The sequence below is a fragment of the Panthera uncia genome, assembly GCF_023721935.1.
Source record: "Panthera uncia isolate 11264 chromosome B3 unlocalized genomic scaffold, Puncia_PCG_1.0 HiC_scaffold_1, whole genome shotgun sequence".
Classification (NCBI taxonomy): Eukaryota; Metazoa; Chordata; class Mammalia; order Carnivora; family Felidae; genus Panthera; species Panthera uncia.
The window spans coordinates 30,282,168-30,297,476 of record NW_026057582.1 but is presented as its reverse complement, the minus strand read 5'-3'; the positions used below and the strand labels follow the sequence as shown (position 1 = coordinate 30,297,476).

The 15,309-nt window shown below is 48.0% G+C and overlaps 1 protein-coding gene across 1 annotated transcript in view; it reads right to left on the bottom strand.

Annotated features, from left to right (window-relative positions):
- Positions 1-14,156: 14,156 nt before the first annotated feature.
- Positions 14,157-15,309, bottom strand: part of MAP3K9 (mitogen-activated protein kinase kinase kinase 9) — a 76,609-nt gene continuing 75,456 nt past the window's right edge. Inside the window, 1 exon segment of the mRNA XM_049612549.1 lies at positions 14,157-15,309. Coding sequence (XP_049468506.1) covers positions 15,175-15,309 — 135 coding nt within the window. The 3' untranslated portion in view covers positions 14,157-15,174.

Sequence of the window (15,309 nt, the reverse complement as noted above, 5' to 3'; positions counted from 1 at the left end):
CCGCAAATGCTACCGCATCAGCAAGCCCTGGAGGTTCTACTTTAAAGATGGTGAATATTTGTCTCCCTTTCTCCACTTCCAAGTGTTACCACCCCTGTCCAGGCTACTATCACTTCCTGGGCGTCAGGCGGACAAGTGCTCCAGCTTCCTTTGACAGTTGTGACCTTTTCATTCCTCCTGTCAATCCATTCTCCACTCCGCAGCCCGAACGATCTCTTCAAAGTTCAAAGTAGATTATGTCACCCATGATTGAAAACGTTGACTTCTTTCAACTTGGAATAAAATCCAAACTCTTCACTATGGTCTGAAAGTCCTCCAGTGCAGTCCTCTCTCGACAGGCTCCGCATCTTTTGGGTCTCAGCTTAAATCAACGGTTCTCAACAAGGAGCAATTTTGGCCCCCGAGGGACTTCTGACAATATCTAGAGACATTCCTGGCTGCCACAAATGGGAAGGAGGGTGCTGCTAGCATCCAGGAGGCAGAGCCAGGCGCGCTGCTAAACATTCTGCAACACACAGGGTAGTTACCACAACAAGGAACTGTCTGGCCCAAAACGTCAGTAGTGCCGAGGGTGAGAAATCTTGGCTCAAGTTTCCTTCTGCAGGGAGACCTTCTATGACTACCCGTATCTAAAGTGGTTCCCGGAGCTCCTGGGTGGCTCAGTTGGTGAAGCATGTGACTTCTATTCAGGTCCTGATCTCATGGCTCAGGGGTTCGAGGCCCACATTGGGCTCTGTACGAAGGCACAGACCCTGCTTTGGATCCTCTGGCCCCTGTCTCTCTGCCCCTCTCCTGCTCATGCTTTCTCTCTCTCTCTCTCTCTCTCGAAAATAAATAAATACATTAAAAAATAAATAAAATGGCACCCATTCCCCTTGCCTTTCTCATCACTAACAACAATATGTCAGTGTGTTCTTGTTGTTTACACACTTGTTGTGTGCTCCAGCAGGCTGGAGACCAAGTAGGTCTTGTTTAGCTTGGTGGCCTCGGTGCCTACCATATAGTAGGTGCTCAATAAATATTTGTGGCATGAAGGGCAGGAAGGAAAGGAAGATGGGAAGGGGAAGGGGCAATCAAGATTAAATATAACTCTTTATTTTTCTGAGAAGTATAATGCCCACCTCCACCTTTATGTAGAAAACCTGCCATTCAGCTTGGCTGCCTGCACTGATAGTGTTTCTAGAGAATAAGCCGAGTGGACTTTGAAACGTTCTAAAAAGTCTGTGGCCGATGGTGGCACCAAGCTGTCAAGATATCCTTTGATATTGACTTTTTTTTCCCAACAAGTCCACCTGAGGGTAGGAACTGTGTCTAATTCAGTCTTTATTGTAGACCCAGCTCCTTGCATACTGCTTAGGACCCAGAGAGCAGATTAAACAATGCATACGTGAGTCAATGAATGAACGAATGAACGGCCAACAGAGGACACATGTAAATCGCCAGCCTAGAGGCGAAGAAGAGCTGATACCCCGTTTCACCCACTTCTCTAGCAGCTGATGAACCCAGTCAGAGAGCCAGCCCCCAATTTAGGCTCTAGCTCCTTTTGCTGGTGACCCTTAAAAGAGCATTGCCATGAAAAACGTCACCTCTGGATGAGACCTCTACCCTCTGTCAGCTGTTTCACACTGCCCTTGGAGGGAAAATAAATTTGGCTTCAAGTTTCCCCAATGCCCATTTATAGTTCCTCACACAAAGCCCAGACATTTATACTATTTGGTCACCAAAGGCCCGCTAAGTCTCTCAGAGGTGACCTTTTCTCCACCCCCGCCCCCAGCCCCCCAACTACCCCCTCAGGGCTTCCAAGAGCCAATGGGAAGGAGCTGCAGGCTGTGAGGTTTCCAGAAGGCACTCCTTGCTGGAATGAATCTGCCTAAATTTCACTCTTACACCCCAGAGATTAATGTTATCTTATTAGCAACACAAAATGGAAGAGACTGAGCTCTTTCAGTTTAATCTGCTTAGTTTCCCAGGGCTGCAGGGAGCTGCTCCAAGGAATGTGGCTTGGCTTTTGTTACAGGACGTTTTTAAAAAAAAAAAAAAAAAAAGTCCAACATATTATTTGGCATAAATCTACCTATCTAATTTAAATTTTGAAAACCCACTGATTAAGTCCTGGGCCTTTCACTTTTTTTCCTATGGAGTCTACAAATATCATTGCTATTAGGAAATCTCATACTATGAAACTCGCTGCTGCAAATCTTGCTTTTATTCTCTCCCTCCCTCCCCACCCACCGCCCTTCCTCACGCTCTCAAATCTTCTCTATTCTCATTAGCACCATCTGGTGGTGATTCACATCTTCTACTACTTTTAGACCCCAAAGAATGTATGTGTATATATACGCGTTATCTCTACTATATTTATCTATCTTATTCGAAAATAAAAACCAAGAAAAAAGTTTTAATTTGTTGATTCATTTTAAAAGGAAAATAATCAGGGGCGCCTGGGTAGCTCAGTTAAGCGTCTGACTCTTAATTTTGGCTCAGGTCATGATCTCATGGTTCTCGGGAGTGAGTTCAAGCCCGGCATGAGGCTCTGGGCTGGCAGTGCTGAGCCTGCTTGGGATTCTCTCTCCCTCTCTCCCTGCCCCTCTCTCACTTGCTCTCTCGCTCTCAAAAAGAAATAAACTTAAAATAAAAATAATAATATTATTAAATGTTTCACATAAATAACGTTTTAATGAAAAAATAACCATATTTTCCAAAACGCAAAAATTTTACGAACAGAATGTCAATATTTCACATTTTTTGCACCGCTCTTTAATGTCTGGCTTAATAAAAGACGGCCAAATTCTATATCTGCTTCTGCATTCAACCTGTTGTAATATCTTGTTTTTGCTGAAACACATAAAGAAAATCTGGGGGCGCCCGGGTGGCTCAGTCAGTTAAGCGTCCGACTTCGGCTCAGGTCATGATCTCGCAGTCTGTGAGTTCGAGCCCCGCGTCGGGCTCTGTACTGACAGCTCAGAGCCTGGAGCCTGCTTCAGATTCTGTGTCTCCCTCTCTCTCTGACCCTCCCCTGTTCATGCTCTGTCTCTCTCTGTCTCAAAAAAATAAATAAATAAATAAATAAACATTAAAAAAAAATTAAAAAAAAAAAGACTTACATTTAAAAAAAAAAAAGAAAGAAAATCTGGCCTCAGATAGACATGTAGTTGGAAAAAGGAGTGTTTTGATAACTTTTTCATATAATTATGGGCATTCTTTTTTGACACTATACCAAACCTCAACAAGTTATGGCTTTTTAAAGCTTAGTTGGAATGTGGAATCTGAAATAATATCCATGGACTTTGTGTACTGTGCTGTATTCATATCCATTGGTCTATCTTGGACTTTGAATAGAGTTCTGATGCATGATTTTGTAACTTCATTCATTGTCATATGAAAAATGTTAGTTTATGAGTTATGGAGAACTTCTAAATGTTGGCACATTTCACGATATGACATCGAAAAAAATCACAGTCGTAAACATCGCTGCCAATCTCATCAGAAAAGGCGTTAAGTGTCAGGAAGCCGTCAAGCTCATGACAGACTTGAGTTTTTCCAAAATCCTAATTTTCATTCGAAAGCTTGAATTTTGTCATTGGGAACAAATAGTGTCAGCTGTCTGAAGTAACAGTCTCACTTCATTCATTTTTGGGAAAATATCTGCCAAGTCGTCAAGCCCGAATAACCACAGTCTGCCTGACAATCATTCTTTCGAGTAACAACAGTGTCGGATGAAGAAACGGCAGCTCGTGCAGCTGGCGACTCAGTCACACGCGTGTTTTCCCTCCGAACAGCCCTTGGATTTCCATTTGCCGCAGGAGGGCTTTGTGTGAACTTTGCCTTGCAGCGCATGGAACGTTAAAAAGGTGTACTCACAAAACCAAGATGCAATTACATTAAGAACGCTACCTGTTTTGTCAAGGACATTCTTCAGCGAGACTGGCATTTCCGTTACCGTGAGTGCGTGGCGGTGAAGGGTGCAAACGCCGTCCTGTTTGGTGTCGCTGCCACGACATGTGTCAAAGTGCCAGGAGTTTGCCGCACCACTCTTTTGCACCCCTGGTGCAGATACGAACACAGTGGAAAGGTAAACAATAGTTTAATATCATTGGGAAAATAGCGTTGACCTTGACGACCTCCAGGGGTCTATGGAACAGACTTTGAAGGTCTTTCCTCTACCTCCCAACATGGGCTGCCAGGGGCTGTTATAGTCTGTCATCAATATCATTTGCTGAGAGAGGGGGTCAAGACAAAGATGCCCTGTTCCCCAAACCCTTCACTCCATATGTTATTTTCCGTTGCCTGCCCCTTTTTTGATTCTCTGGAGCAAGTCTCCTTAGAGACTCTTTAGAGACTCTCCCCCTCACTCCAGGGCAGACTAAATAGCGCAGGGGGAACCCAGCTGGAAGTACCCACACCTCCTCCCACCTGTGCTAAAATTTATCTTTTCTTTTTCTCGCCCAGTTATCACCTAAGCCTAACACTTACATAAAGAAAAGGCTACAGGAATGAAGTGCCCTGTGAGGTGTGGATAAGATAAGCGATCTGGCAGGAGGATTAAAAAGCCCTAAGGGTGGCTCAAACAATCCTTGGAATCCAGAGACTACTTCAATCTTACTCATCTTTCAGGCCTCAACTTACATATCGCCTTCCACCTCTTCCCCGCCCCCCATGTTCCAGTGCCTTCCTTGTGGCCTTACAGGATTTTCCCCACTACACAGTAAATTCCTAAAAGGCTTTTTTGTCTTGTTCACTCTCAGGAAGTTTAAAACACAGAGGGGATGTGTTTATGCACTCCTTTTTTTCCTTTTTAATGTTTATTTATTTTAAGAGAGAGAGAGAGGCGCAGAGAGGTGGGGTGGGAGAGAGAGAATCCCAAGCAGTTTCCACCCTGTCAGCGCAGAGCTTGGCTCGGGGCTTGATCTCACGAATCGTGAGATCATGACCTGAACTGAAATCAAGAGTCAGACACTTAACCGACGGAGTCACCCAGGTGCCCCCATATGCATTCTTTTTTTAAGTGGATGTCTTCAGATGGGGCAGGCCTCTCCATTCACCACCGCCCATTCCGCATCCTACTGTCTTAAGAATGCATCCCTCATTGCCTGTGCCCCAACAGAATTGGAATTTGCTGGTCACACTGAATCGCAGCCCAGAGTAGGCCCTCAATCAGTACTTATTAGAAGGATTCTTCTCTTTTCAGGTTGGGAGTCAGCGTCCTTTTAATTGGCTACTGTTCACGAACCATGGCCCCCGGGACTACCTTATGTCACAGGAGTCCCATTGTGCTTGGTAACCTGCTTCAGGGCACCCCCACATCTTCCATCTCACTAGAGAGTCTATGTCCTTCTAGAAGGCAGGGTCCAGTCTCTCTTCCTTTCTTCTCCTTCCTTCCTTTCTTCTCTTGCCTAATTCTCCCTTGCCTCCTCCCACCCCAGATTCAAGCACTTGATTAGGTTACAGTCAGCTTAGACACCTGGGTAGGTAGTGGAGAGTCTGGTCATAAAGAAGATAATGCTCTCTCAGTCAGGTGGCCTCAGTTCCTGGAAGATGAAATCTTACCAGAAATAGGGGAGGGTAGTCTTAGGGTGGGGAAGAGCCGGGGGCAGGGAAATTGTGGTAGGAGTTTGCGAAGGTAGGCTGGGAGGAGGTCAGGAAGGGCCCTCAAGGCCATGCTAAAGAATGTGGATCTCTTCCTACCGACACTGGGGTGTAACATGACCAGACCTGTGTTCCAGGAGCATGTTTCCTAGGGCTGATCTTCTCCCCCAACCCTCCCCTTTTCCCTTGATCACAAAGAAGCGCCCAGTGCCTGCCGTTGAAACTGTGCGAGAGGCCCTCCTGATTGGGTGGATGCAGTGCGACCGGTGTCTGAGAGGAGGAGCAGGGCTGAGCAGCAGACAACTCTCCCTCCCCCCACCACCTAGGCCAAAACACGTTCTCCGACTTAAGCTGGTTGGACTAGATTGGGTGGGGACTGGAGGGATCAGAGGATTAGCACATCAGTCCCAGCCTTGAATGAAGCACATTCCACAGTCAAGTAAGCAGGGTGTGGTTGTACCCAACCCCAGCCCAGCTCCTGGCCGGAGGGCTGTGGGCATGTGTGTTCCAAACGTAAGGGCATGCTGTGTGCCTGCCCAGGACCTGACATTCCTAACCAGCTATGCCCTCTAGGAGACCTCCATGGTACTTCCTTCCAGAACTTTCCCTGTGTGTCCTCACTATGTTCCGCTTGCATTTTGCAGATGACTCACCGTTTCAGCACCATCTCTCAGTTGGGAGGAAGAAATGAGAAAGGATTGCATTAGGACCTGGAAGCTCGTCCCTGTCCTGTTTCTGGCCCGGAGTCACCTTGCTGTATTGGTCAGGGCAGGGGGCAGCCTTGAAGCAAGGGGCCTGGGCTTCTGGAACATCTGCAGGAGAAGCTGGTATCATGGGAAAATACCCCAAACTACTATAGTCACCATTCTTTTGCTGACTGTAAAAGTAGCATATAATCACTGTAAGAAACAGTCTTAAAAATTCCAAAAGTAAGGAACACTTTCAGATCGTCTGTAACACCAACCCATAAAAAATGGTGATTATTGATCTTCTATCTTTTTCATATCATGCCTATCCAGTGCCTGTTTTTTTAAAGGATGAAAATGAAGTATATTTTCTGTATATAATTGGGATCATTGTTTTAAAGTCTTCTGTATCCTGCCTTTTCATTTATGAACTTTTCCCTATTTCCTTATTCTTAAACTATCGAATTTTAATGGCTGCATAATACCACATATGGCTGTATCATAAAACCGGTGATAGGATCCTAGAGTGAGGTTATCACAAGGGGTCCGTTTCAAAAAAGAAAGAGACAGCAGTGTGCTGCTTAATAAGAGAGGGAGCCATGCCATGCCTTTGTGCCTTTGCACCCCTCCACCACCTTTGGACTCAACCCAAGCCTCATCCTCTCCATGAAGTCTGTGCAGCTCCAGCCTGAGCTCAGGCTAACACCAATCCATTGTGCTCCCCTAAGACCATCGTAGCACCGATCCCATTATATTAAACAGATGTCTTCGTATTTCAATCTTTCCCACCAGACCATAAGATCTTTACCAACTGGACTCTACCTGAGCAAGCCATGAAGCTCCAGTGTCCAGCTGGTACCTGGCATAAAGAAGATAATAAATGCCTTTTAAAGAAGCAAAGTTTAAGCAATCCCCCCATTGTCAGATATATAGACTATTTCTAATTTGTAGAGATAGCCTTCACTTTCTCACTTCCCCATGTTCTCACTTCCAACATTCTGTGTTGAGTGAGGAAGAGGGTGGAGGTAGACCAAAAAAATTATATCCGGGGCACAGGGGTGCAAGACCACCTGGCTGCTGGGGTCCCAAATAGACCAAGTTCATCTACTTGCCACTGACAATATCCAAAGGCAGACAAACGAGTGGTGGGAAACAAGAAATGAGATCAACATGGGGAAGACAGAGGACTAGCGTCTCAAAGACCGTCTCCAAAGTGCTGAAAATATTTCCAGGTTTATGCAAGGGAAATGTGGGACAAAGCTCGGTGGGACGGTGGGTACATGCCGTTGCGCAGTGAAAGTCAAGTTGATTATTGTCTTGGGGTCAGTCACAGGGTCTTGCCGGCTCAGGGCAGCCCTTATTGTTTGAGGGGGTAGTTTCTGTTCCCTTCAGGGGATGCTTTGCCCATGGGGTCTTTTGCCTGAGTTAAGAGATAAATTGGAATGAAGAACGTGATCAGTTAGAAAGAACAGACTGAAATCAAAATGGAGGTAGTGGAAGTCCTCTCTCAAAATCTTGTTTGGGTCACTTGTTGTCATTTGAACCCTCCTGTAAATGATCTTGGGAGACTTATAAATAAATCTTTGTCTTCATCTGACTCATCTTGTGGTACAAAGTGCAGATGCCAGAATTAGAAAAATCTCAGCTCCACTATTTGATAGCTCTGTGGCCTTGAGCATGTTACTTGATTCTGACGCTCATTTGCCTCAATATACAGTGGAGATAAGGGCACCTGGCTGGCTCAGTGAGTGGAGCGTGTGACTCTTGATCTCAGGGTTGTAAGTTTGAGCCCCATGTTGGGTGTAGAGATTACTTAAACACACACACACACACACACACACACACACACACACACATACATATAAGATAAAATGGGGTCTACTCAAGGATGTCGAGATGTTGTAAATGAGATAATGTGAATCAAATCTTGACACAATGCTTGGCACATTGTAGCTAGTGTTTATCACTATACAGAATTTCTGGGCCCATGTTATAGAATTCAGCCACATGGCCAAACTTCTTTCCAGAAACATGAGGAATTCACACACATACCTACAGCATATGGCACCTTCCATGGCATCTTCTCCAGTAAGAAGTTTGGTCATTTTTTCTCTTTGCTCAATGTGCCTTACAAGGATCACGTGGGTCCTGGTCAAACTCATCGTGAAGTTCAACCAAGGGTCATCTTTCTTCTCACAGTCTAAGCACCAGCGTGGAACCCCATCTCAGTCACCCCTTCTGGGCTGCAGAAGATGAGGCTAAGCTACATGGCATGAAATACAAGGTCACACCAGTAAAATATGAGGGTGTCAACACAGAAGTTTCAGAAGCTGTCTTCCGCATTCAGCTGAATGAAGAAATAGGGGACAAAGGCAGCAGAGGATAGCCCCCAACACGGTTCTTCCCGTCTGTTTTCACCCTCATCCCACCCAATATACAATCATGGAAAGTGAAAGCACAAAGGCTGCCTGGTGATCAACTTGCTCCAGAAGAGGCCCAGAGAGGTTAAGTGGCTTGCCCGAGGTTACACAGCTGGCAAGTGCCATTGAGAGTATCAAGATGACAAGGAATCCAAGATTTTCCTCACAGGCAGAAAATCTCGTGTATAACTCCACTTGTTTGTCCTCTTAGCCCCATTTACAACTTCACCAGGAACATCAGGGTGGATGATGATAGGGGTGGGAGACAGCACATGCTTGCAGGGGCTCTGAAAGCCCAAACCCATTGCCTGTGCAGAAGTCAGTTGTGAGAAGAGACTGAATCATCTCAGCAGGTGCGGCTCAGCACCATGTGCCAGAAGGGCCTCTGTGGTCCAGCTGGGAGCTCCAGGGGCTTCAGGGAGGCTTTCCCCCCACTTCCTGTTTCCTGTGCCATAGCCATGGTTTTTATTTTTCCCTACATATGGAAATCCCCCCACAAGAGCCAGTTACTTGGATATCTTGTTTAATTAAAAAGTGGGGAAAGAATAAGCTTACAAAGCACCACAGCAAACCAGAAGTCATTGTTGTAACAGTTTTATTCAAGTCTGTGTGTGCTCTGGTGGTGGGACCAGGCTGAATCGGCATTACACTGTAATACGATAAGAGGTTTAGCCATTGAACCAAGCCTGCTTGGCATCCCTAGTTAACAATTTACAGTACCTTGAAAAAAAAAAAAGCCAAAGAAAAGAACCTGGTAAGTTTCCTTCAGGACTTTTCTATTTTTAAATATTGTTGACAAATTACAATAACTTAAATCCCAAAGCAAAATGGGAATTCAAGGACACAGGGTTAGGACATATGAACAAGACACTGAAACAGGGAAGGCCTAGGGATGAAAACTAGTAGCTAATTACAGAGAAACAAAACGAACACATATGTGAACTTTCACTTTACCTAGACTCAAAGGCTCTAACAGGAAGGAAAATCCCAAAGAAAGCTTTTCTGCGAACTAAGTAAAACCCATCTCCAACTTCTTTCCTTAATCCTCTAGAAGATAGTCTAAATCTGTATGTGAGCATGTGAATATGTGAGTGTGTGAATGTGTGCGCGTGTGTGTTTAGGATGGATAGTGAGGAAAATCAGAGGAGAAAGTTGACAAGTTCATCTCCCTTCTTTGCTACAGCTGGGTACCAAGGGCATGTAGCTCAACACAATGGCTCTTCTCAATTTCTAGCTGCAGTCGTGAGCTAACAACCCAAAGCAAGGCTACAGGCAGGGGATGCAGGGAACCACAGGCAGTTAAGAATCAGGAAGACCAGTCCTACTGGCTTCCAGGTTAAGGAAAGAGCCCGACCTTCAGAACAACAAATGACCGGGCTCCCTGAGTTGTCTAGGGAGGCCAGGGTGCTGCCAGTGCCCAAGACCGGAAATGAACAAAGCGGGAGGGCTGTCAATATCTCATCAGGACAAATGGGAAATCGTCAGCAGTCTGAGAAGATGATGAGAGGTTCACCTGACCTGCACAGCCAACCAGAAGCCCAGAGCTGGGTCAGGCTGGTTAGGCACCTAAATCCTATTAATTAGCCATAATTAGCCGGGACTCCGGTTTCTGCCTCCTGCCTTCAAACACCAGTGCCTGAGATGCCAAGGGTCCAGTGGCAAGGCCCGGAAGGTGCCAGGGACCGAGAACTCCCAGAAGCAGCAGTGGGTTCTCCTTTCTGATGTGGATTTTTACTAATTTGAATTCCTGATCTAAGAAAGCAATGATTTGTCTGAAAGAAGAGAGCATTTAGGAATGTGTTCCTAGGACTAAATGTAGCTTGACAAGAAGCCATCCTCAGGCCTGAAGCCAAGGAGAGAGGCAAGTGGCCTAGTAGGCTGAACCACAGGAAATTGCCAATATTCGGCTGGTTTTGACCTACAACCACCCGCCACCCCACCCAACCCCCACACTTTTCTCCACAAAGGGAAATAAACTAGCAAGGTGAGGCTTATCAGTGCTGGACCCTGGGTTCCAGGACCATACATTTTAAAGTTAAAGGGCTTCGTGCTTCAGGTAGGGAAGATAGCATCATCCTCAGTTTGTTGTTGGGCTCACAGGTCCACAGAGGGGAGGAGACACTTGCAACTTCGCACACTGGCATGTGGGCAGCTCAGGTCACCGTGTTCCTGCCGTTCTTGCCACCATGGTCATTTATGATCACAACACACTGCGGTGCGGGCTGCTCTCACCCCTGACCCAGGGCCAGTCTCTGGCAGAGCTTTCAGGAAAGGCCCAGCACTACACCAAGGGCAACACCTGCCTCTTCCCCCAAATCCTCCAAGAGGCAATGGAGTGTTTCCAACCAGCTTGAAGGCGGGTGGGGCGGGGGGGCTCACATACCTGAGTCAAAAGCACAGGCTTAATTAAACACATGAAGAAAAGATCAAGGCTCCCTGAAGTGTAACCATTCACAGCCATCCAGCCTTTCAGAACCCGTTGTTCTGTGCTTTTGTTAAAAGCAAGCTTGAAGAGTTAGCAATGCTCAGGAGGGGTCTCCCTCCTTGTGGGGGCCAGAGGGAGGAGGGGGCCTCCAATGTGGGGACTGAGGAATAGGAGTGTTGACAACAAGCCACACCTAGATGCCCTTGGGGTGTCCTGTTGTGTCCCTGAGCAACCCTGGTCTGAGGGGAAAGGGGCCTTGTAAAGAACCTCACACCAGGACATGCGTCCCAAGGGCCGGCAGACCTTATTGCAAAGATTCTTCCAGGAATTAAATTGGCCTCATTCCAGTCTCGAAAAAAACAAGACTCTGGGAATGACTCCTAAAAACTCCAAGACCCCAAACTGTCATTCTGATGCTGACTCCAGCCTCCTGGTCTCCTATTTTCCTCCTTCCTAAGACACTAATGCTGGGAAAGACCAGCCTGACAAGTTAAGTGGGGGGATCAGAAAGGAGGTCTGTAAACACCAGGTGCTGCATAAACGCAGAAGAAGATGTGCCTGACCATGGCCCCCGTTAGTCATTCTAAGCCAGCTCCAAACCACTACTCTTCCAGAAACCAAAGTAAGAAACACTAGGCAAGTCCCTTAGAGGCAAAAGTGGTGAGGACCACACTGTTAAGGTCAGCAATTTGTCCTAATGGCCGGCTGGGAGCTGCATGCTTCGCCGACCTGCTCTGAAACATGTTCTCATTGCCCTTGACCGGGAAACAGGTAATGGTTGCTTTTACAGGAAGGAAATGCGAGAGTGGCTAAAAGGGGAGCCAGACAGCAAAACAGATGGTGGAAGACAGACACCTTGTTCAAGTCCTAGAGCTTGGTGCCCGACTCAGCGACCAGTCCAGGCAGCTTTCAAATTTCCCTTCCCTTGAATTTCTTCCTCTTTAAGCATTTTCTCTTCTCTACCAGCAAGTGTATCAGAAGGAAAATGATGCAATTTTGTAAAGGCCAGGAGGAAAGGTTAGCACTATTCTGAGTTGACAAATAGAAGACATCATCATCATCACCTTCATCATTACTACCAGACCCCTGGGATACTAAAGGATGTGAAGTGAAGAGAGAGTAACCACCAAGCCTCTTAGAAATACTATGAGGATAATGGAGACATCCACTCAGCCCCTGGCAGGGACCTGGATCCCCAAGGGGGGGGGGGTAAACAGAGGATAATCCTGTTTAGAATCAGTGGAAGGAGATGAGGGATCTGAGGAGAAAGGGCAGAGAGCAGTATCTGTTTCCAATCACCATTACTGGTGGCCCCTGATGCTGGGGGCCACTGGATCCCAATCATCCAATCACTTTTGGGTAATGAACACCTGCCAACAACAGAGGGAGAGTGTCTCTGAGGAAAGAAACGGAAAAAGGGATTCTGGCTACTGCCAACGCAGGGGCTTAATCCCAGCTTCAAGGCCTGCTCCTGACCGTGACCATAGAGACAAGGGAGCCTAAGTGGACAACTCAAATTCTATAGGATCCTTATCCCACCACGCCTCACCCTACAGAGAGAGATGTGGCAGGCAGGGGCCCATCAGAGACGGGATATGGAGGAGCTGAGAGAACGCCTCTGTCTTTGCGCCAGCTCACGAAGCAGCCTCAGACTAATCCTGCTTCTGCCTCCGACAGGTGCAATTCTACCAATAGCAGACCCAGTCTTTGTCTTTCCTCCGGCTGGAGGAGTAAGAAAGGGGTTCAGCCTCTTACTCAATGGCAAGTGGCCACCACTCCATGCCCATTACATCAGTTATACTACCACTTCCCCAAAAGATGGCTGCAACCTAACAAAACAACAAAAAGTAGAAAACGGTCAATTGCCTCACAGCACAGAGCACTGTCCAGAGCCAGCAAGGTGTGGATTATGCTGTGTGCTGCGCCCCGCCAAAGGGCCATTTAGTGGAGCCAAGGGCTTATAGACACATTAGAGACTTAGGAACTGGGGCTATGGAGAGTCCAGGGAAGGGCCCAGAACACACCATCTGTGGCCCTCTCCCCAATCAAGAATGAAGAGGAGTCCCTGGGTTGGCTGGAACTGTTAATAGGATTCACATTCCACAACCCCTCCCCCCCCCACCCCAGCCAAGGGGTGAGGGGACGGAGGCAAAAAAGAAAAAAAAACACCCTACAGTCTTCACTGCAAAAAGAGGAGACAGATGAGACAACATGGGCAACAAAACTGAGTGCCTCCCACCCAAGATGAGGGGGGGGGCCCTTGAACCAAAGTGCCAGTGAGCTCATAAAACAGGGAGCCATTCGAAAACCAAGGTCATCCCTTTCCTCATTCCCGGGTTGGGACTTGATCATAGTGACAGAGAGACAGAGTGGTGACCAAACTCATCATCTGTGCCAGCTTCACTGCTTTCCTCCTTCTGGCAGGTGGGCAGCAAATGCAGGGAACCTGCAGGCGGTCCGCCAACATCTCCAAGGAAATATTCCATGATAAGAGACAGGGAAGCCACATTTGGAGAGTCTGGAGGGGAGAGGAGCATGACCCAAGGCTCTGCTCCCAATCAAGTTTACGTGTGTGTCCTGCACAAAGGCAACCGCTCACACTTGACACGGGAGGCCCCAGGGGAAGTGGAAATGGTGCAGGCACACAGGAGGAAGCTCCACAAGCAGCTCAACATTCCAGTTCAGGAAACAGATTCCAGAAAAGTCAGGGTTGGCCTCTGCTCTCCTTCCTACCCAGCTCAGGGTCCAGAGCCCAGCATCAGGGGCCACCTGTGCCCAGAGGCATGAGCCCTCGGTCAGTCTGCAGTGCCTGGGGCTCAAAGGTTCCTGTATATCAGTGGCTCACTAAGCACCCCACGAACATCATCGCCTCACCATATCCGTGTGTGGAAGGTACCACTAATGGCTCCGTTTTACTTCAAGGGCATCCCGTAATGGATGGCGTGGCTGAGAAGAAATCCCCACAGTTCCAGCTCCCAGTGTCCGGGACCCCCCCCCCCCCCCCCCCCCCCCCACCACCAATATGCTATTTTGGTGCAGTGCAGAGATATCTACCAGCCAAACACATAATCCACTGGCTCCAGGGATTGGAGGAAAGATCCAGAGAAGGGCATAACACATAACGACCAGAACAACATAACGGACCAACACAGGAACTTTGTCTCTGGCTTCAGAACTGGCACCAGTGAGTGAGTCTCCCAAGAAACTATCCCTGGGATGAGCATGTTTGTATCGGAAACTGGTCTGGCCACGTCCAGACCCCGGGTAGGAGATGGATGCCATCAACAGGTGCTGGTTTCTGCCTTTATTTGTGTGTTTCCGAAAGGAACAAGGGCAGACTCTGTTACCCTCTTTGCTGCCACTCGACTGTTTTTCCTAATTCCCTCTCCTCCCCCCAGGTCCCCTTACCCCTGTGGGGCTCAAATAAATAAGCGGGGCACCTGGAAGGGCAGGCGGGTAAGTACCAGGTCCCTCAACTCCTACGTCCCACACTGGGGCACCTTGCCTTCAGTCCTCCAGCGGGCACGTAAGGGCTTAGGGCACAGAAAAGCGTGTTATCTCACACCAGATGAGACTCTGATTCATGGGTGCTGGGGAAGAATGTGGAAGAGGAGCAAAATCAATCACAGATCATCCAATACTGGTGTTTGGGAAGGCTGAACTCAGGGCTAACAAGAGGACTCCGGGACAGGCTCCAGGCTTACCCAGGGGGCTGAGGAGAGGGGGCAGCAGACAGATTTGGCTGAGTGACCCTGCAGAGTCACCGTAAAGGCGAGGAAGACTGTGGAGGGTGGGGGACATGCACGCACCCCTCCCTCCCCTACACAGCCAGAGCTGATGGCCACAGCCCCTTCCAGTGGACATGGGTAGAAAGGCCCTACAGGGCAGGGGACCCTCTGAAGTGGCCCTGCTTCCATCCCTTCCACCTTCAAAGTGCATTATCAGTGCAAGAAGTAGGGCTGGATTTCAGGGGGTCCAACTCCGAGAAAGGGCTGTGCCAGCCAGCTCCCCCCATCTCCTCCTGCTTCCCCCTTGCCCGCCCCCAACCCTTTTCGTGTTAAGACCAGAACTCTTGCTGAATCTCATAAGGGGCGGGCCTGTGTGTGTTCAGTTCGGCTCTGCACAGCGGCACGGTGCTGTCCTGACTCTGGCCCTCTGCGTCCAGGTCCAGAAGCGTCCGCTCAGCAGGGGG